Genomic DNA, 22,250 nt, shown 5'->3' with positions numbered 1-22,250 from the left:
TGATCAGTTAGGTTTTACCGAGCTCCACGTGGCCAGGTACGATTCTACCGAGCCTTATGATGGTCGGGTACGTTTTTTTTACCGAGCCTATTATGGTCGGGTACGATATGATGATGATGATGCCCACAGAGGAGAATGTTTTAAAGGTTTATGTATTTATACATATGTATCATGCATTTCATGTAAGTAGCCCTCAGAGGTACTAAGATGTTATAGGTTGTATATTCTCTATCCTTGCTTATATTACTGATCGTATTTATGGTTCCCTGCCTTACATACTCAGTACTTTATTTGTACTGACGTCCTTTTATTTATGGACACTGCATGTCGTGCTGCAGGTCCTGATAGACAGGCAGGTGCAGCTCCTCCACCACAGTAGGCTGTCCAGTTCAGAGGTGATTGGCGAGATCCCTTCTCCGGACTTGCCTTGGTCTTGGTATGCATTTTTGTTATAGACATTATGGGTATGTCGGGGCCCTGTTCCGGCTATGTTGCAGCACTTACGTTCCTTTAAAGGCTCATAGACAGGTGTCGACTCATGTATAGTTTGGTATGCCTTGTCGGCTAGTTTTTATTGTATAGTCTTTCATAGTAGCGTGGTAGCTCATACCTTATATGTAGTTTCTTGATTGTCTGGTCATCCCCTGCTATGTATGTTCATGCCGTCATATTTTATTGCTGGTTGTCCATGATCCAGATCTACCATTTATATTGATCTCGTCAGCCCTAAAAGATAATAATGAAGGTTAGATGAAATGTACGTTGGTGCTCGGCAAGTGTGGTCAGGTGCTAGTCATGGCCCTCCAGTTTGGGTCGTGACATTTTGGCTCAAAAAAGAAGAAATACACAGTTGGAGGAACAAATAACCATTGCCTCTAAAGAAGAAATAAAAGGAAATACAAAGTTGGGGTAAACATGCATTGTATATTAAGAAGAAGCAAGACGAAATACAAATTTGGAACAAATAAATCATTGTATATGACTGCGTGGAAATTAGCAGTTGAAATATACCATACTTAGAAGCTGATTTTTTTTTGGTTCACCTCCACACGTCTAACAGAGTGTGTATTTATACTCTTTGCCACGTTAGCGTCTAAGGGGATCAAGAGTATCAAACTACTAAGTTCAGGGGGGGTAATCAGCACAAAAGATAGTTCAGGTGTGCACCATATAAATACTGCCAAGTTCAGCGTAATTCCGACGTATTATGATTTTCGTAAATTAACAGTCCCACTGAACACTCTCAAGAGAAAATTGAATCTTTCCATCATCCAACCATTGTATTTCTCTGAAATCTCAAATCTAACACATGATGCAATTGATATAAACAATGTCATGTTCAGTTGCTTATTCCAGATAAGAAAAACCAAATATCAAACAGCTCCATGAATCCTTCATCACCCAAAGGAATGTGGCCAATCAACCAATCCATCCAAATCCTGTTGTTTCCTCCATTGCCCACTTTCAAGATAGTCTCTTGAAAAGTTTTCCATAGGCTAACACCATGCAACATGGAGAGTGCCCGGGAAACACCAAGTTGTTTCCTCAAAAAACTGTATTTTCCTTGCTACCTTATGAAAAAAGAAAAAAAAACTGTATTTTGCTTGCTATGACTATGTGCTATCCTTTTTTAGATGCAAATCTCCAAAAGCCATTATCCAACAAAACTCAAGTTTCCTACTTGAAAGAAGGAACAAAAAATTGCAGGTCGCATGTCATAACATAACATTGCACCCGAAATACTTTATCAGCGAGCTAATTTATTTTTGCCATTCACAAAATTGGAAGCTCCATTCCACACCATTCCGTTGTTATGTATCTCTCAATCAGACACACCTTCACTAGACAGGGAGTGCAAAAGCACCATCATTTTCCACTCTATATGCATGCAACGCCATTAAGTACACTCAATAACACGAGCAGTACTCACTGCTTGCTTTTCATCAAACTCAAAAAGTTAACACAACTTCCTTCGGTAAAACCAGTTACATACATGTCAGATAAGAAAATAATTTTGATCTCACAGGAAGCAAACATCTACAGTTCTCATCTTTTCACCTGGGGCATTATATATATGAGTACTACGACAGTACATTCTTCAGGGACAGTTATGCATTTTGCAGCATCTTTCTCTTTTGTTTTCCCACAAGATGTTCTGCACTTGTTGCCTCATATATGATCAGTACTTGTCTTTCCCCCAAATTTTCCCATAGAAAAAAGAGTTGGGGACATGGTCATGGTAAAGTTTAACCCAAGACAGTTCAAGGCACTACGGGGCATGCATCAGAATCTGATTCGCAAGTGCGAGGGGCCATTTAAGATCGTCGCCAAGGTAAGCAAGATCTCATACAAGCTTGACATGCCATCGTATCTTAAGATCTACCCTATCTTCCATGCCAGCATGCTTAAGCCATATTATGAAGATAAGGACGATCCGAGTAGGGGCCAATTAAGTCGAGCGCCAATGACTATCACCGCCTTGCATGATCGGGAGATTGAGGCTATCATAGATTACTAGGTCAGGCAAAAATAAGGGCAAAAAGCCGTCGCTATGTTCCTCGTCCATTGGAAAGGGCAATCACCGGAGGAGGCCGCGTGGGAACGATATAAAGACTTGTGGCAATTTAAAGATAAGATCCTAGAGTTTATGCAGCAGCATTGCACCGCAGTCATCGCAATATTGGGTGGGGGAGAGTGTGATGACCCGCCATGTCATCATGCTACATAAGCTCCATTTGGCATATATTAATGCTATGTGGAAGATTACATAGGAGGAAGGTTAGCCTTTGTGAGAAGATTCTAGAGAAGTATGGGCATTTCCTTAGGAAGATCCTAGATCCCTATAGGAAAGTCCACGGAATCTTCTAGGTTTGGAGAGGGTTCTAGAGAAATCCCTTATCTTGTAAATACTAAGGACTTGTGTAACAATTAATATTTACACACTAGCCCCTAGGAGACTAGTATATAAAGGAAGCCACTCATTTGTAATTCACCAAGCAAAATAATAAAGTTCTCTATAATACAAAAGCTTCCTTTGGCAATTCTCTTGTATTCTTCCATTCTCTTAGCGATCTTGAGTGTAGTAAGGCTGACTTGGCATAGCAAGAACGTGAGCAAGTTGTGCAAGATCGTGAGCAAGTTCTCAACCCGCTCATTTGACACCCCTGATTCATACTTCCTCATACCTTCAAATGATGGTTATACTGGCCATTTTGTCACATGAATTTCCCTCTTGTGATTTTCCTTAATTTTGTTGTTCAAGCTCTTATTGGTTCATCACACAGTAGTTTCTTGTTTAGGGATAATGTCCTTTGCAGGTGGTGGTGATTACTAGGGATGGGCATCGGTCGGTTCGGTTCGGTTGTGAATATTATCGGTTCTTCATATTGGTTATCGGTTTATAAATATACTAAACCAATAACCGAATCGATAAGATATCGGTTATCGGGTGTCGGTTAGTCGGTTATCAATACTTATCGGTTCGATTATCGGTTTACCCGATAAGAATAAAAATTATCCAAAAAATTTATATTTTTATTATAGAAATCGCGACCATACTATTAAGAGAAAGGAATTGAATTTTTGCTCTTAAAAGAAGAGGGATTAAATTTCAACTTAGAAAATAAAACTTTCTTTGCATTTGAAAATCCCAATGAATGATCTCAATTTTCAAAGTTATATGTTAATAGGAGTAAGTGATAAGACATTCAACAATCTAATCTTACTAAGTATCTCACTGCGGGCTGACATAATTCACAGGAAAATAATAAAATCCTAATCTTGTAAATACTAAAGAATCAGTGCAACAAAAGAAACAAATAGAAAAACTAAAAATACGAACAATTAATTCTCTAAATTTTAAAACTAAAAAATCTTAATTGAAAAATTAATATGAGAAATTCAGAAAAGTTTAAAACTTACTCTTAGGATTAAGATTAGAAGATGAAGAGTAACTACCGAGAGAATTGAGAGAATGAAGCCGTAAGGTGACTTTATATACTTAGTGGATAAAATTATAATTTTGATAAAGCTTATTGGGATATCGGTAAAACCGTTAATAAAATTGGGCAAACCGAGACCCAAACCGATAACCCACTAGTCAAATAACATTAAACCTTTATCGAACTATTTACCCAATAACCCGATACCGATAACCCAATAGCATTACTTATTCTTGCTTTCTAATAATGAACATAAACAGACTATAAGATTACACTAAGTTCTTAAGAAAGGAGGACACAGTTCTTACCAAGAAATTAGGAATAAAAGAAATTGTCAAAAACTAATTCGTCGACAGCAGGGTTCGAACCTGCGCGGGCGAAGCCCAACAGATTTCAAGTGTGTCTCCTTAACCACTCGGACATATCGACCTTATTGTTGATTTATTTAGTTAAGATTTAATTATAAGTTCTAATAACGAGATCACATGAGACCTTATAGCCACACTCCCAAAAGTCTTCGCTCCTTGTCTCTGTGTAATTAATTTAAGAAGAGGGGGTAAGACATTCCAAGGTAAAGCAGCTTTGATTCGTGTAATAGGCATAGGATTGAGGGATGAGAAAGACGTCATCTTGAAAATGCTTGAAACCACTTGTAAATGTAACAAATTAATTAGTGTGCTTAGAGGTTGCTTCTCTCATTCGGCCTCTTAGTCAGTACCTTTTCCAATATGGTTAATAATATTACTTCCGCTTTTTCATTTTATGTAGCTAACGTGTTTGATTGGATAAAAGAGTTTTAAGATGTTTAACCTAACATGTGTGTTATTTTAATTGTGGCGGAAGAAAAGTTAAATTGATGGTTGATAGTCATTTCACTAGTTACAGAAAGATAGAATACATTTTGATTACCTGGTTTTCCAGTAGTTATCTAAGAAAAGTTTCTCCATTTGATTGCATCTCTGCAATCTTATTTGCATACATACAAGTTAGAACGACGGAAGAACATGAACCATCTAGGTATATGACAGTCAACACAGCAATCGAGCAGCTCTTGGTGAATACGGTAGGCACATGACCTTTGAGTTTTTGCTTGAGAAAAGGGGACTAAGTCGGCTATGACAAGTAAATATTAATAGGACTTGCTCGCATAATTTGTTCTAAAATATGCAGTACTTTCACTGGAGGAAAACACCTGCAGTAGTTGTGGTTGTGACCGTGAGAGTGAGAGTGAGAGTAAGCGGGAGGTAGGGAGAAAATGTTTTCCTGAATAAAGCACTGATCGGAACACTGATTAAGCAGTCTACTTGATGAGAGATTTCATCTTTATACATCCAAGATTGATCTTTCAAATAATACAATGTGTTTGCTCTAATATATGAAGCTCAATGACATCTGTGTTACAATAAAGTATGAAAAAAAACAGATCTAAAGAACTACTATTACCACATTACCGTTATGACAAGAACCAGAAAGTGGCCTGCAGATAATTATCATTGACAAGCAACAACTATTTTCTTCTACCTGCTTCCGAAAGTAAGGAAGTCGTTTGCAAGATCCGTCGCATCCTATGGCAGCAAACGAGCTTAGCCTAGATTGTCCAGGCTAAAAACAACCCGCTACCGACTATGCCCTGAAGAAGGTGGGCCTTCTACTTCCTCCCCTCCCTAAAGCTGAGAACTGATTTCCTGAAGGATGTGGATGATGATATCCTCTAACATTTTGGTTGGTTTGAGGGGCCCATCCACCACCACGTTGGTTATAGTTTCCATCCCCGTAAGGTTCATAGCTCGTAGAAGTGCTATATCCACTCTGCTGGTGGAAATTAGCAGTTGGTGGAACTGGTACTTGGTCCACATGCTGAGGATGACTGGCATGCGAGGAATAACTGTATCCACCATTTTGCTGCATTCCATCAGTATGATGTCCACGAGTACGATAATCTCTGCTGTGGGTGACAGGTCGCCCACCACTCTCGTGGTGAGGGTGAGACCTACTGTAAGAAGCCACAGCAGCAGGGACATAAGACTCGCTATAGCTATGGTCGTAGTGATGCCGTACAGTCGAGGAACCTGAAGATCTGGGTTGACGTCCAGCATCTCGAGCAGAATGGCTGAAACTAGGCCGTGTGTTCTCATGAACATTGTATCTATGGGTTTGAAAGGGAGGACCACGTGCAGCAGGATAGGACGCTGGTCTGGCATGCGTATAGTCATCATGCCCCTGACCATTATATGCACGCCTGTAATCACTACGTCCACCCCTATCTTCTTTCTTCTGCATACTATTAACCACCAACCGATGCGCAGCTTCTCCAAGCTGACGACCAGAAATTGCACCAGGGTGGTGGTTCCTGCAACGATGCACACAAGCTAAGTATAACCTAAATAGACAAGATTGGCGTACTGACTACACTGCATCAATTATATGGTGCAACATACCGTCCATTTTCCCAAGGTTTCTTCCTATTATCCTCATGCCTTAGTACAGGATCAGGTTTCATATCACCTAATGTGACCATCTGTATAGAAACAGTACATTGCTGAGAGAAAAAGATAAATGTGTGCAAGAATGAAGATTCTGAAAAGTTCAAAAAGGTGCACAAACTTGTAAAGGGTAATGAGACATGAATGAAACACACATATGATGATGTGTTAACCTTAGCTGGGAACATAACCACAGCTGGTTTCTCATTCTATATAGGTCATGTGAAGGCAACAACCAAATAGGTATAATTAGAGAACCCTCATCAATATCTGCACCAAACACTGCTTCGAGGGAAATCTTTTTTCATGTACTCACAGAGGAAATCTAAGAATAGCATTCTAGTAAAAAATAAGGCATCCCCCCCCCACCCCCACCCAACCCCCCTGGAAGAAGGAAAGGTGAATCTGTTGTTTTCACCAAAACCTAAGACATCAGAAACAAATAGATTCATGGTAAAAGATCGGTTGGAGTAAGTTGTTCAGCATTATGTACCTTCTTTGGGAAAATAACCCCTTCCATTGGCCGAGCGATATGTTTACGAGTATCGGGAAGTCTGTATATTGCACATCTGAAATGCAAGAACAGGAAAAGCTGATGAGCAAAACATAAAAGTTCTACGTTGGTCAGCAATGTCAGTTGATACAGATGCTGCTGCCAAAAGCTGGGTTCTTACATGACTTGATTTTGCTTAATATCCTCCATCCCTTCAATAGGTGATCTAAAAATTGGAGGACAAGGATCTCCCATGCAAAGGGATAGGTATCCGTTCATACCACCGCTGCAAGAAGACCTAGAGAGAATGAGAAGAGTCCAGATAGGACTTCAAATATTGCGGTTGGAGCAATGATTTACTCACAATAGACAATATTGAAGATACAGAACAAAGTGATGGAGAAGAAGATTTAAACATACTAATTTCATACATGATGAAGAAACATGATCCAACTCAGAGAAAGAGCAGATAACGAATAAAAAGAAATTAGCAAGAGGCTCTAGGCTGAGTCACGAGTGGAGACTCGGATCACAAAGACAAACACAGAAATAACTTAAAAAAGGTACTCAACAGCACAAGTTTTGCAGTACAGAACTCAACCAGGTTAGAAGATGAACTGAGACAAGTGTCATTGGAGCTGACCAGAAAACTGAAAGACAATTTCATCCACCCAACACAACCAATAGCACCAATTAACAGCTAGTCATGAGAAATGCTCCCTGACTTGATCAATTTTCTCATTTTGGCTAAAAGTCCTTCAACGTCCAAATAAACAAGAACCAATCGAAAACAAACAAATACACAAACAAAATGAAAGTCCAAATTAATAAGCTATTCATTAGCACAGATAGCTATAGTTGCAAACAAACCTAGCTATTGGGTCCAACTGCTCCTTGACTTTGAAACGTTCGTTGTCTGTAAGCTTCTTACAGCGATCATCAAGAGAGAAAATGCATGGAGACAAAGGATGAGATAATGACACAAAAAGCATATCACACATCACACTGTTTCTTCGTGTTTCTTCTTCCTGTATGAAAATAACTAAATTAGCAAATAAAAATCCTGCGAAGAGAGTCAACTTACTGATTCAGAAACAAAAACTATCATACCGTCAAAGAATGTTCAATTTTTGCAACCTCTGCTAGGAGCCGCGCTTCTTCAATGAAAGGCAATTTTGCAATACCCTTCAATACAGAAAGAAGTCAACACAAAATATGAGAATCCAGTTCTTAAAGAAAACTACAAGTGCTTAGTAAGTACCTGCCAAGAAAAGCGTTTTCCATTCATGTCCACCTCAAAATCTGCACACAAAGCATGATATAACTAAAATTGAGAAGAAGCACTACAACAAAACTAATACAAGCGGAGAAGGTATCTTGTACCATGTACTCCCTCCGTTTCAAAAAGAATGCACCTATTTCCTTTTTAGTCAGTTTCAAAAAGAATGAACCCTTTCTTAATTTGGAAATAATTTAACTTTAAAATTCTCCTTTTACCCTTAATAAATTGATTCATAGCCACACAAATATATATGGACTATTCTCTTTTTTCTTAAACTCCGAACCCAATCAAATAGGTTCAAACAAGTTGAAATGGAGGGAGTATAATTTATTGACAAAATGTCAACTATCAAAACGAAAAAAGGAGATCATACCGGCAGGATAAAAATCAATAATGAGCGAAGTTGGGTCTGTCATCAACCTCCTATACTGCTCCGGAAGAGCATGAGCACTGCAATAAATAGTCAACATTCCCAAGCGTGAAAACTAGCTTTTTTTCTTTTTCTTTTTTAAATGACAGGAGAGACAAGTTGTTTAAGGACTGCAAAAAAAGAGGATTAAACCTGGTAGCAGGGAAGACCCCCAACAGCGGATTGAACGGCTTGAAAGGTGAACCTAGTTCAAATGTGATATTCAACTGGCCAAGATCCTTAAGATCAGAAGCAAATGGTGCGTAATGATAGGGATAAAACCTGCAGAGGAACAACGTATGCAATGAAAGCCAAAGCGCCACGATGATAAGCAGTGTCTAAAACTAGAAGCAGAATTAGAAGAAGGTCGTTCCATAGAAAAATGCAGCACGAAAATAACACATAAATTGAAAGAACAAAATTTCAAGTATAAATAAACGTGATGGATGTGTATGATCATGTGAAATGCAGACAAAATTTGACAGTGAGGTGCATCAGTCATGTGGTTCTTGGTCCCAAGTACATTATACACATGCAAGACAGTGTATACTATATACTAAGGGCAATATGTCCACACATTAAAGAGGGCTAGAAAAGGAAATATAAGCAAAAATAACCTCCTGTATTCAGAAGGAAGATTTACCACTGCCAGGAACAAACACCTTCATAATAATAGTGCATAACCCAGCATAGCCCTTCTGTATATTTTATCACCTACAGGCAAAACAAATTTGTTGTAAGGTCCAAAGTTTCAATTGATTCATAAAACACCCTAAAAGCCTTACATAATGGCAGTAAAAGCCCAAACCACACCTACAAATAAGCAGCATTTGCATTTGTGGCCTAAAAGGCTGAAGTTTGTAGTCATTCAGATCTCCTAAGCTTTATTTGGATAGTTATTCAAGAATGCAATTTGGAAAAATTTCTTAGAAATGATTTTGTAAATCTTCTGAAAAGAATTTGTCGTTGGGCTAAAAAGGGTAGCCTAGTGCATGAAACATCCCGCTTTCATGCAGAGTCTAGGGGGAAGTGTGGCACCTCAAGGGAGTGTGATGTAGGCAACCAAATTTGTTGTTGGACTAATTTCTCAAAACCTTTTCTGAATAAGACTAAAAACAAACCAGAGTTACTTCCTTAATGGACCACACACTTTTAAATGTATCACTTTGACCCTCCCTTTTCTTCTAAGTTATTCTTATTTATTTTTTACCCATTTTACTCTCCCTATTATTGGATTCAAAAATATTCGTAACTTTTCTCATCTTACACATTTTTTCAAATGTAAAATCTAGTATTAATTTCTTTTCAAAAAAAGTTCCTTATATAGCTGGGGTATAACTTATCGTGTTAATCCAATGCATGTTGCTTAAGAGGTATTATTAAAACATTTACATAATGGAGACAGAATTAATAATATGTGGGTGGGTGGGGGGGGGGGGGGAACAGATTGTTTTATCAAGTAATAAGTAAATGTTTTACTTCCTGCTTTAGCAAAGAACTATCAACTATTTTCTAAACACAATTTTGGAAAAGCAGCTGGATATACAATTTTTTTTCTAGAAAGAACTTTTAAAAAACATTACCATATACAATAAGAAAATATCCCAAACAAATAAGGTTCAGATACATCATTCTCAAATATAGAAGATAGTAAACATAGCAGAAAAGAGTTCTGTACTCGAACAACTATATCTTGGTGCAGAATCACCAAGAATAGTTAATCAACAGATGTCAAGTTCTAAATTTTCGACCGCCTCAATATTTCACCTTAACCAGTAAAGATGCTACCCAAGACCAGATAACTTACAACGTCTTTGCGTATTGCTTCCATTTCCTCGGGTGTTTTTGCAGAAAATTTTTCTTCATAATATCTCTCTTTCCATCCCGGTGCTCCCAGTTTGACCTACAAAGACAAATCAGATAACAAATTTGCAGAATGAATATTTTGACATTAGCTACTATAAAAGATTCAAGAGGAGCATGATTATATTGTGACTATTTGTTAAAGTTAAATACCAGAAGCTGCCAAAGATCTCAAACAAAAAAATAGCAACATCCAGCCCTCAGGCTGTTTACCAGTGGGGCTACTACATTTTAAAACCCACTAGAAAAGGTCACCTAAGCCAGTCTGCATCATGATCTCAGGTAGTTTAGTCAAAGTAGACCACATGTAGTTCCATTACTCTAGAAATGCATCGCTTTCTCAGGAAATTTCAAGGTAGTAATTCGTCTAAATTGCAGTCATCAAGAGAAACTCGACTGATGCGACTCACTTTTTTGTTATTTCTTGTTTGATGAATAAAAGAGACAATTACTGATTTCATGGTAAACCACTAACAGGGCTTAACTCATAGCTCTAATTGAACACGCTCCTATACGATCTCAGTCCCAAACTTGAATAAATTAGCGCAGCAGCCCATGGTTTGACAAATTTTTAGTCAAGCACTGACTGTGACAATTCGATTAAAATAAAGATTATAGATTATCCTTTTGTAAGTAAAATAAACATGATCAAATCTAAGAAAGAAAAATTTCATATAATTTATCAATTCTAAATTGATAATAAAAATTGATTAAAACTTTGTGTTCAAGGTTTCTATTGCTTTGACTTTCTTAACGACTAAGTCGAACAAAATTTATCATTTTCCAATGGAAGCAAATAAATCACACTATGCAATTCAGCACAACTTTTCCACCAAATACTCAGATTATTTTCATCCCTCCAATACAAGCAACCTGAACTTAATACCCTATGTAAATCACTAGTTTAAATATTCAAATTCACCAATCTGATTGATCTATGATAATTTTAAATGCCACATTGGTTTCCAAGACAATCACGCGCACAACTTCCAAGGAGTGAAAAGTGATGTTAATTTTCAGACCTTGTCTTCTTCAGGATTCTCTGAATTGAAAATATCATTCTTGTCACGGAGCAACTTGTTTAGCTTTGTTTTCAGTTCTTCCTTGTTTTCAGAAACCTGAATGGCATAGAAAAAATTAGAAGATAATCGAATTTGTTTAAAACTAATAAGAAATACATGCTGTATGTGAATAACAAAGTTAAAGAAAACTATCAACACCTATCAGCAAACCTAGACAATTTAAGTTCATGAGATACAACCTAGCCCTAAAACTGGCTGGAGTAGGAATACATTAAAATGTCTCTCCTGAAGCAGGAAAACATACTTCAATTTCAAGGCTATTCTCAGCTTCAGCTATTGCAGATCCTATCGTGGCCTCGGAACTCAAACGTGATAATTTTTGCGCACGGACAACAGTCCTTTTAGCATCAGAAGTCTCAGACTGCTCATTCTTAATGTCAAGGATGGAAAGACCAGAGGTGGCCTGCCCAAGCTGATCAGGTCTACAAGATTTTGAAGCTCCTCCTTGTTGATAGGGAGAAGGTGAAGGACCCGCAGCTAGACGAGAACCATGGAATCGAGCTACTGGAACAAGAGAGTTCGGTTCAGCTTGAGGTGTAGAGTCATCTCCTCTTTTTGCCTGCGCCTTATCACGCTTGATTCTTTCAGATTGTCTCTGAATACACCATAAAATAGTAGAGTGAAGATCATTTTATATGCAAGGGATCAAGAACTAGAGGTATTGCGTCCTAGAAAGAAGAAAAACACTTTTTCCCCTGTGAAAGAAAGGCGCAATAAGAATAAATAATGACCTTTATCCAAAAAAAGAGTAATAAATGATACAATTGCCAGTTACAAAATAATTTCAATTAAAATAGAATGGTTAACTGCAGAATAAATCATAGAACATTGATGCTTTGTATTTATAGCTATAAAATCAAGTAATATACAGTAAAAGTAAATTATTAATTCATCTCTATTTTAATGATATACAATTGAAAATTGATCTTAGTGCCACAAAAACTGCTACTAGGATTCTTCACGTGAACCTTTTCCCCAAAAAGAGGACAACAAAATTCACTAGCACTATCCTCCTTTTTTCTTTTCCCTGTTCTTCATTTGCTTTTGATGGATGAGGACTGCAAAGAGCATTGATAAAAACCTTCTATGTTTAAGATACTAGTCATCTCTACTATCAGAGAAACATGCCACTTAAAACCAAAAATAGAAAACAGTAAAGCTACAATGTCCTTTAATTTTTTTCAAAGGGAGGTGAAAAAGCAGTAAATGGTCAGACAAGAGCAGACCTGATGTAAGCGAGATCTCTTTTGGAATATCTTATCTTCATATGATCCTACCGCCTGAATAAAAGATTCTACCCTGCCAAGGTTTGGCTGAAAAAGAAGCAAAAGAGGCAAATCAAAAGGTTAAGTACAATTTGCAAGAATAACTAGGTAGACAGGCTATAACAGGCACATATCTAGATTAAAGGGTCACCGATCAAAGGAGTAACCAAATACCTGGCTTGCATCACTCAGATACCCTCCCAAAGACCTAAACTCCTTCTTATAAACAGCCATCAACAAGTTTATTGCGCCCTGATAAGGAAGAGGACAAAGAAGGAAGATGATTATTATGATGAGTATCCTACAACTGGTTTGCCAAAGAAACTTGAAGAACAATGTTGAGGTTTCTTAGAGCAAAAAACAATCTCACTCGTTCATAAACATAATACACGTTCTCCAAAAATCAAACTTCAAGAAAAAACACTCATCCGTTCATCCTACGTTTTTGAAGCATGTTGTATTTCATCAAATCGTATGACAAGGTTCCTAGAGAGGTTGGTGGAACAACATAGGGAGAGGAAGAAGGATCTGCACATGATGTTGATTGACCTGGAGAAAGCGTATGACAAGGTTCCTAAAGTGGTTGGAGAAAGCGTATGACAAGGTTCCTAGAGTGGTTCTCTGGAGATGTTTGGAAGCAAAAGGTTTGTTGGTTGCCTACATTAGGGCGATTAAAGACATATATGATGGAGCTAAGACACGGGTTAGGTCAGTAGGAGGCGACTCAGAGCATTTTCAGGTTGTCATGGGATTACACCAAGGTTCTGCGCTCAGCCCGTTCTTATTTTCCCTGATGATGGACGCACTCACACACCATATTCAAGGGGGGGGTGTCATGGTGTATGTTATTCGTTGACAACATAGTTCTGATTGATGAGACGCGAGCCGGTGTTAACAAGAGGTTGGAGGTATGGAGACAGGCCCTTGAGTCAAAGGGTTTCAAGCTGAGCACGACTAAGACGGAATACTTGGAGTGCAAGTTCAGCGTCGAGCCGAGGGAAGCGGGCGTGGATGTGAGGCTCGAATCACGGGTCATCCCAAGTAGAGGCAGTTTCAAATACCTTGGGTCGGTTATCTAGGGGGTAGGGGAGATCGACGAGGATGTCACACACCGCATTGGAGTGGGATGGATGAAGTGGAGGTTAGCATCTGGAGTCTTGTGTGACAAGAGAGTGTCACTGATACTCAAAGGTAGGTTTTACAGAGCGATGGTTAGGCTGGCGATGATGTATGGGGCTGAGTATTGGCCTGTTAAGAACTCACATATCCAGAAGATGAAAGTAGCAGAAATGGAGATGTTGAGGTGGATGTGTGGGCACACTAGGATGGATAAGATTAGGAATGATGATATTCAGGAGAAGGTGGGTGTGGCTCCCATGATGACAAGATGCGAAAAGCGAGGCTCAGATGGTTCGGGCACGTATAGAGGAGAAGCCCAGATGCTCTAATAAAGAGGTGTGAGCGGCTAGCTTTGGAAGGTACGAGAAGAGGTAGAGGTCGGCCTAAGAAGTATTAGGGAGAGGTGACCAGGCAGGACATGGTGAGGCTTCACATTTCCGAGGACATGACCCTTGATAGGAAGTTGTGGACGTCGAGTATTAGGGTTGTAGGTTAGGAGGTAGTTGAGTCTTTTTCTATTTCGTACCTTTGTGAGGCTAATTTTTGTCTTAGACTACTAGTGGTTATGTTGTGTCTTACTACTCTTTCGTTTTTCATAGTATTGGGTCTTTTTACTAGCTATCGCTTTTGCTTTTCATCTATTTTTTGGTCTTTATGATGTTGTTGTTATTCTTATGTATCTGCTGGTGGTATTGATATTGTCTCTTTTCGCCTTCTTGAGTCGAGGGTCTCTCGGAAACAACCTCTCTACCCCTCGGAGTAGGGGTAAGGTTTGCGTACACACAACCCTCCCCAAACCCCACTAGTGAGATTTTACTGGGTCGTTGTTGTTGTTGTTGTCGTATTTCATCAAAAGATTGGGTCACTAAGTTCATCCCTAATCCTTTCACAATGGATTACAAACCAAGGGAGCTCAAGAACTACATTGGTGTGACGTATTTATCCTAACACCCATATATTGCATCAAGGTTCAATAATCCAGAATTTTTCCTATGGTTCTGCCCGATACATGACCTTTCTGTGCATCAAAAATTGAAGGGCCGATGATAGTAACCAGAAGTAGATAATAGAAGAAATAGAATACAAAAGGTATTATTAATGGCAATAGTTTGTGCAAGAATCTTAAGCACAATTACACCTATAAAGTTGTCCGTATGGAGAGGACAAGGCTCCAAATAAAGTACTTTTACTTCTGATAGAACATGTCTAAATAACTAGTACTAATTACATATTTATAGAACCACATAGTAAGATAAGATCAGACAACTAAAAACTAGGAATATACTAAACTGCTGGAGCAGTTCCAAGGAGCAGTTGTTGGTTGACAGTTTCATCAGATATGCATTTCAAAAGCTGCAGCAGTTGTACTTCATCAAGGTTATTCAATTCTTTATCCTTTTGCTGATACTTTCTTCTAGAATAAGTCTTTAGAAATGGGACTCTATCAGTGCCACCCCTCCCGCCCCCCGAAAAGATGCCTTGTCCTCAAGCCAGAAAGAAGGAAATTGAACAGCAAGCAGGTCATAGTCTTCCCAACTAGCCTCTTCAATAGAACGATGACGCCATTGAATAAGCAGTTCCAGAGTTGACACTCTGGATTCTTTCACCCAACGATGCGATAAAACTTTTTCAGATTCCAACATGAGTTCCAATTCGCCCAAAAGTGGTAAGGGTGGGGGAGAGGTAACATCAGAACAACCAAGAGTAGGGCGAAGCAACGAAACATGAAAAATGGGATGAACCTTGGATGTTTGAGGCAGCTGCACTTCATAAGAAACAGGACCAACTTTGCGCACAATTTTGTACGGGCCAAAATATCGAGAAAGCTTCTCATTAGGACGTTTGGCTAAACTCTTCTGCCGATAAGGTTGCAGACGAAGGAAGACAGCATCACCCACATTAAAAGATAAGTCACGCCGCTTGGAATCAATTGAGATTTCATCCTGGATTGTGCCTTCAAGAGATTGGAATTTTGTACGGGCCAAAACATCTGATCTCGCTCCACGAGCTGCTGTTCAAGGTCAACAATTTTAGTTTCGCCATGAACAAAAGAATGCAAGGGCGGTGGCTCTCTTCCATACACAATCTGGAAAGGGGTTATATTGGTTAAAGAGTGGTAACCAGTATTGAAAGAGTATTCAGCCCAAGGTAGATATTAAATCCATGGTTTTGGCTTGTCGTGTGCAAAACAACGCAAATACATTTCAAGGCATCAATTGACTACCTCCCTTTGACCGTCAAATTGGGGATGATATGAAGTACCCATACGGAGCGCGTGCGACTAAGGCGAAAAAGTTCCTGCCAAAATATACTTGAGAAAACAACATCACGATCCGAAAGAATGGAGCGAGGTAAACCATGCAATCTGACAATTTCTTTACACAAAACACCAGCCACTGTTTTGGCAGTAAAGGGATGATATAAAGCCAGAAAATGGTTGTATTTGCTAAACCTGTCCACCACGACAAGAATAGTATCAAAGCCATTAGAAGGAGGAAGTCCAACAATGAAGTCTAAGGAGATATCCTCCCAGACTCTGTTAGGAATAGGCAGAGGTTGTAAGAGACCAGCTGGAGCTAATGTTTCATATTTATGTTGCTGGCATATCAAACAATTCTGGACAAACAACTTAACATCATGCTTCAAACAAGGCCAGAAAAAATTTGCAGATACTCTTTTGAGAGTTTTCAAGTATCTTACATGCCCTCCTGTTGGAGAATCATGCGCCTCTGCTAAAATCTTGGCTTTGAGCTCAGGATAATCGGGAATAACCAGCCGAGATTTGTAATAAAGATGGTTAGCAGACAACAAAAAATCTGGATGAGTTGAAGGATCAGAAGAAAGTTGATCTCGAATCTGCTTAGTATATGGATCAGCTTCAATTTCTTCTCTCAAATCACTGAAGTTTAATGGAATAGGCATCACCAAAGTAAAAAAATCAGCATGTTGAGGGCGAAGGGATAAGGCATCAGCTCCTTTGTTTTCACTTTCAGACTTATAGACAATAGTGAAATCAAAAGACAACAATTTAAGCAACAACCGCTATTGTTGAGTAGTAGTCACCTGCTGATTCAAGAGGTATTTGAGGTTGTAATGGTCAGTGGTGATAATAAAATGCCGACCCAGAAGATAGTGCTTCCATTTTTGCAATGCAAGGACCAAAGCTAATAACTCGCGATCATAAGTAGATTTAATGCGATTAGAAAAGGAGAATCCCTTACTAAAATATGCAATGTGATGGTACTGTTGCAGTAGAATAGCCCATACTCCATCAGATGAAGCATCACACTCAACTATAAATTGTCGAGTAAAGTCGGGAAGACGAAGCGCTGGAACTGATGTCAAGATCCTCTTAAGATGTTGAAAAACCTCTTCTACCTTTGCATTCCAGTGAAAAGCATCTTTCTTGGTCAATTCTGTTAAAGGACGAGCAATGATCCCATAGTTCTTAACAAACCGCCTGTAATGCCCTGTGAGACCTAAAAAACCGTGAAGTTCCTTGATATTTTTTGGCACAAGCCATTCCAAAACAGAGGATATTTTGTCCGAATCCACGGCTACTCCATCTCGGGAAATCACATGGCCCAAAAATCCAACTTGGGGTTGTCCAAATAGACATTTTTTTGGATTAGCAAAAAATAAATTAATGGAGAGAAGATGAAGGACTGTTTGCAGGTGGTGTTGGTGTGTTTGAGGGTCATGACTATATATTAGAATATCATCAAAGGAAACCAGGACGAATTTTCTAAGATATGGTCTGAAAAGATCGTTCATGGAAGCTTGGAACGTGGATGGTGCATTGGTAAGCCCAAAAGGCATTACAAGAAATTTGTAATGGCCTGAATGAGTGCAGAAGGCAGTTTTATGGACATCATCAGGTTAGACTCGGATTTGATGGTATCCTAAACGTAGATCAATTTTTGAAAAAATAGTAGCTCCATGTAACTCATCCAGTAATTAATATTGGGTATGCGATATTTGTCTGGTACAGTGATTTTGTTAAGGCTACGGTAATCCACACAAAACCTCCAAGAGTCACCTTTCCTTTTCACTAACAGAACTGGGCTAGTAAAAGATATTGAGCTAAGACGAATGAAACCGGAATCTAATAAAGCAACAACTTGGTTCTCAATTTCAGTTTTTTGGCTATGTGGGTAACGATAAGGTCTTATGTTTGGAGGTTTAGAATCTGGTAACAGAGGAATAGCATGGGAATATGTTCTAAATGGTGGAAGAGAGGTCGATTTAGAAAACACAGACTGAAACTCATCTAAAAGTGTCTGAATTGGATTACCCGGATTCTCTGATAACTTGTTAAAAGATTGGAGGGAAGCCACAGTGAAATTCGCCGATCTCACCCCTTGTAGTTTGTAGCGTTTCCCTTGCCAATTGAAAATTATGAACATATCCTTCCAGTTAGCTTGAATAGTGTTAAGAGAAGCTAACCATTTGATACCAAATACCAAATCAACCCCTCCAACTACAAAAGGGTAGTGATCCTGAGTGATGGTTAAGCCTGGCAACTGAATTTGAAGATTCCGACAAACTTTATTGCAACGTATGATGCCCCCATTCCCTATTTGCACACCAAATGTTGGAACATTTCTACTGGAAGTTTATGCTCTTCTACAATGGATTCAGCCACAAAGTTATGCGTGGAACCACTATCCAGAAGTATTATAACCTATCTCTGGTTGATTGCACCTTGAAGCTTCATTGTAGTACCAACTGAGTGTCCCAAAATGGCATGAAAAGAAATTTCAGCAATGTCAGTTTCTTGAGGGTCATCGTTGGTGGCGTTGATGTCATCAACATCATCTAATTGATCTCCTCCTGTAAGTTCCATGAGAGACAGTTTCGTAGATTTGCATCTATGACCTAGTGCAAATTTCTCGTGGCAACGATAACAGTCCCTGTGCCATGAGATTTCTCCTCTCGATATCCGATGTTCGTGTTTGAAGTGGTTGGGAGGCTGCTGGGTTGGTAGAAACACTATTTGGTGAATTTTGATGTGCAGAGGAAGAAGCAACATTATTCAGAGCATTTTTAATAGAGTGCAATGGGTTTTGTGTAGTGGGTCTACTGGTTGGGGTCCAATTAGGGCCTCTATTGCTGCGAATTGAGCTTAATTTGTTTTCAAATTCAAGTGCCAAACTCATTGCTCTGTAAACTGTTCTGGGTTTGTGAATTCTAACATCAGATTTAAGTTCTTCCTTTATCCTATTTAAGAATACGCCTAACAAACAATGATCTGGCCTGTTTGTGACTCTAGAAGAACGTTTTGCAAATTCTTGACGGTACTCCTGTACAGAACCTATTTGCTGGATGCTACAGAGATGCTCGTCCGGGTTTTGGAACTCCGCAGGACCATAATTTTCTTGCAACGGTTCCACAAGCTCTTCCCAGTAAAACAACGTCTGCTCACGATTAATCCAAGAGAAGAGATCAAGAGTTTGCCTTCCAGATACATTGTTGCAATGTCAACTTTGTGTTCTTCTAGAATTTGATAGTAGCAGAAATATTTTTCTGCTTTCAAAATCCATCCTCTAGGATCACCTCCTTCAAATCTAGGGAATTCCATCTTCGTGTGTGGCCTCCGTGAAGGATTTTTTGGCCACCTTGGACTATCGATATCTTCTTCCTCTTCTTGCCAAGCGAACTTTCCTCCCTGACGGGTTCGGTAACTGGTTTCCTCTTGTTGGGTGCGACTAGTCTGGGCTTTCAATGTAGCAACTTCTGCTGCCGGTGAATCAATTGAATTTAGTTTTGATGCTATGATAGATAATTGTTGGGCAAGGGATTCAACATTGGGAACGTCTTCTTGAGAATTAGAAGATCTGATATTGACCATTTTGGATCGATTTGCTCTGATACCAAACTGATAGTAACCAGAAGTAGATAATAAAAGAAATAGAATAAAGAAGTTAATATTATTGGCAATAGTTTGCGCAAGAATCTTAAACATAATTACACCTATAAAGTTGTCTGTATGGAGTGGACAAGGCTCCAAATAAAGTACTTTTACTTCTGATAGAACATGCCTAAATAACTAGTACTAATTACATATTTATAGAACCACATAATAAGATAAGATCAGACAACTAAAAACTAGGAATGTACTAAACTGCTGGAGCATTTCCAGGGAGCAGTTGTTGGTTGACAGTTTCATCTAAGGGTGTTAAACGGGCCAGGTCAGCCTGGTTCCGGACCGGTTAAAATCGAAACCGGCCCAGACCGGTAGAAAGGGGCTGGGTTGGGCTGGGTTAAGGGTGTAGGGCGGTTTGCATCGTTTACCTTCGAACTACCGGATACCCGAACTGGTCAAACCCGGTCATTGAACCGTTTTCTTCAACCGGTTAACCGGCCCGGACCGATTTAACGGTATTTTTTTTTAAAACTGGGCCCAGATTTCTAACCGTTGGCAACGGTCCATTTCAGAATATGGTCGTTGCCCAACGGCTGAATTGCACAAATAGCCCAATTTTGTTTTTTTTTTAAATTAACCCCCTTTGAAAAGCTATAAATACCCCCCATCTTCCTCATTTCTTCACTCATCTCTCAATTCTCATATTCTCTCATTCTTCAATCTTCATTCTTTACCTATTAAAGTGCAATCAACTATTTGGCTATTTTTTTTGGAATTTAATTTATCGTAGTATTTATTATTTGAAGTTTGAACAATTGAACTTTAAAATTGGAACAATTGACGTTTTTTCGTGGTAACATTGGAGTTGCGAAATCATCAAGTGCTCAATTTATTGCCGAATTCGGTGCACTCCCTCCAACTCTTTCTCTTATTTACTATTTTATTTGCATATTTATTTGTTGCTAGTAGTTAAATTTTTACAATATGTTTAATGTTGCAAAAAGAGTTTGTAACAAGGTTACTAATTGGGGAAATAAAAAAAGAGGTAGTACTTCAGCTTCAACATCTGGTAGTAATTTAAATACCTCTCCCAATATTCCTGAAATATTACCTGATAATAATATAGATTATGAACAATTCCAGGAAGATTTTGGTATAGAAGATATGGAATTAGAAATGGAAGATGAGATACCACTTACACCTAGTAGTGTTGGAGCTGCTAGCAGGGTGGTGGTCGTGGTGCTACTAGTAGACCACCTGTGGCCCCGACTAGTAATCGTAGAAAAAGAAGTAAGGTTTGGAATTTTTTTTGAAGACATACCGAATAGTGATAGAGTTAAATGCAAACTTTGTAATGATACTTTTAAACATAAGACTGGAGGACAATTAGGGGGGACTGGGACACTTAGTAGACATATGAGAATTGAGCATCCTATAGAATGGGGATCTAATGGAGATAGAAATCAATCAACTCTAAACCCTACTACTAGAGGTCTTGTGAAATATGATAAAATGAAGGATCGTGAGGAGTTAGCAAAAATGATTGCTTTGGGTTGTCTATCTTTTTCTTTTGCTTCTTCATCATATCTTATTATGTATATTCAAAGGATTTACAATCCTTTATTTAAATGTATCCCTAGAAGTACTTGTAGATCTGATATCTTTAGACTTCATGGACAATATCAAATATACATACGTTATTTGTTTAGCCACATTCCTTGTAGAGTTTCTCTAACTTCTGATATTGGCCATGCTGTTAATGGAAATGATTATTTGACAATTACATGTCATTGGATAGATGATACTACTTGTATGCAAACGTATTATCGCTTTTAAATATGATGAAGATCAGAGTCATACCGCTGCGTTTATAAGTAGTACTATTTGTGAAGTTGTTGAATTTTATAATCTCAAGCAAAAAGTATTGTGTATGTCTTTTGATAATGCTTCTAACAATAATGCCGCAATTTCAATATTAAAATCGCATTTGAAACCACCTCTTGATGAAATTTTTCATGTTAGGTGTGCATGTCATGTTTATAATTTAACTAGTATTAGGGTACGTGCTTTGCGCGTGTACCCTATATCAATGAATATACGATTTTTTAAAAATATGAAAAATATTAAATAATGTGAGTTATTGAATAAAATAAAATAAAAAATTGAACCCTTTGGAGCATTGACTCAAGTGGTAAAGTGAGTTGTGAAGCAAAAGTGAATAAGAGAAAGAGGTTATTAAATTGTTCCCTTACAGGGATATTATTGCTTTATTGGTTATCTCCCTTGCCGGGATGTTGATATTATTGATGTTGCTCCCTTGCCGGGACTTAATTATTGAATTGTTGTTCCCTTGCCGGGATTCTTATTGCAAATTTCATTTATTTTCTTGCCCTATTGTTTGTGATTATTGTTTGGGTGAGGAAGAGAGTTAAGGCACGAAGGGTGAT

General features: G+C 38.5%; 2 protein-coding genes and 1 non-coding gene across 4 annotated transcripts; all 3 read right to left on the bottom strand.

Annotated features, from left to right (window-relative positions):
- Positions 1 to 4,288: 4,288 nt before the first annotated feature.
- On the bottom strand, positions 4,289 to 4,370 carry TRNAS-UGA (transfer RNA serine (anticodon UGA)). The gene has a single exon. It is a non-coding gene; the product is annotated as a tRNA-Ser (tRNA).
- Positions 4,371 to 5,232: 862 nt separating this feature from the next.
- LOC107772343 (5'-3' exoribonuclease 3-like) lies at positions 5,233 to 13,239 on the bottom strand. 2 transcript variants are annotated; one of them, XM_075218929.1, is made up of 16 exons: positions 13,189 to 13,239; positions 12,993 to 13,070; positions 12,780 to 12,866; positions 11,798 to 12,148; positions 11,494 to 11,589; positions 10,416 to 10,511; positions 9,252 to 9,322; positions 8,762 to 8,890; positions 8,573 to 8,649; positions 8,179 to 8,219; positions 8,028 to 8,102; positions 7,788 to 7,945; positions 7,099 to 7,215; positions 6,918 to 6,993; positions 6,380 to 6,459; positions 5,233 to 6,291 (listed from the first exon to the last, which is right to left on the bottom strand). In XM_075218929.1, exons 2-16 carry the CDS (start codon positions 13,050 to 13,052, stop codon positions 5,565 to 5,567), a joined length of 2,241 nt encoding a protein of 746 aa, XP_075075030.1. In that variant the 5' UTR covers positions 13,053 to 13,070; positions 13,189 to 13,239; the 3' UTR covers positions 5,233 to 5,564. The 2 variants fall into 2 exon arrangements, with proteins under 2 accessions (XP_075075030.1, XP_075075031.1); XM_075218930.1 differs by lacking the exon at positions 13,189 to 13,239 and having other exon boundaries at positions 7,099 to 7,203; positions 12,993 to 13,168.
- A 1,982-nt stretch (positions 13,240 to 15,221) lies between these two features.
- Positions 15,222 to 18,783, bottom strand: LOC142162955 (uncharacterized). The gene is made up of 6 exons (XM_075220187.1): positions 18,642 to 18,783; positions 17,977 to 18,513; positions 17,001 to 17,353; positions 16,250 to 16,931; positions 15,416 to 15,948; positions 15,222 to 15,290 (listed from the first exon to the last, which is right to left on the bottom strand). The coding sequence occupies exons 1-6, from the start codon at positions 18,781 to 18,783 to the stop codon at positions 15,222 to 15,224; spliced, it is 2,316 nt and encodes a 771-aa protein (XP_075076288.1).
- Positions 18,784 to 22,250: the final 3,467 nt, after the last annotated feature.

Source organism: Nicotiana tabacum, chromosome 8 (genome assembly GCF_000715075.1).
Source record: "Nicotiana tabacum cultivar K326 chromosome 8, ASM71507v2, whole genome shotgun sequence".
Lineage (NCBI taxonomy): Eukaryota > Viridiplantae > Streptophyta > Magnoliopsida > Solanales > Solanaceae > Nicotiana > Nicotiana tabacum.
The sequence above is the reverse complement of the archived record's forward strand: the minus strand, read 5'-3'. Positions and strand labels throughout refer to the sequence as shown.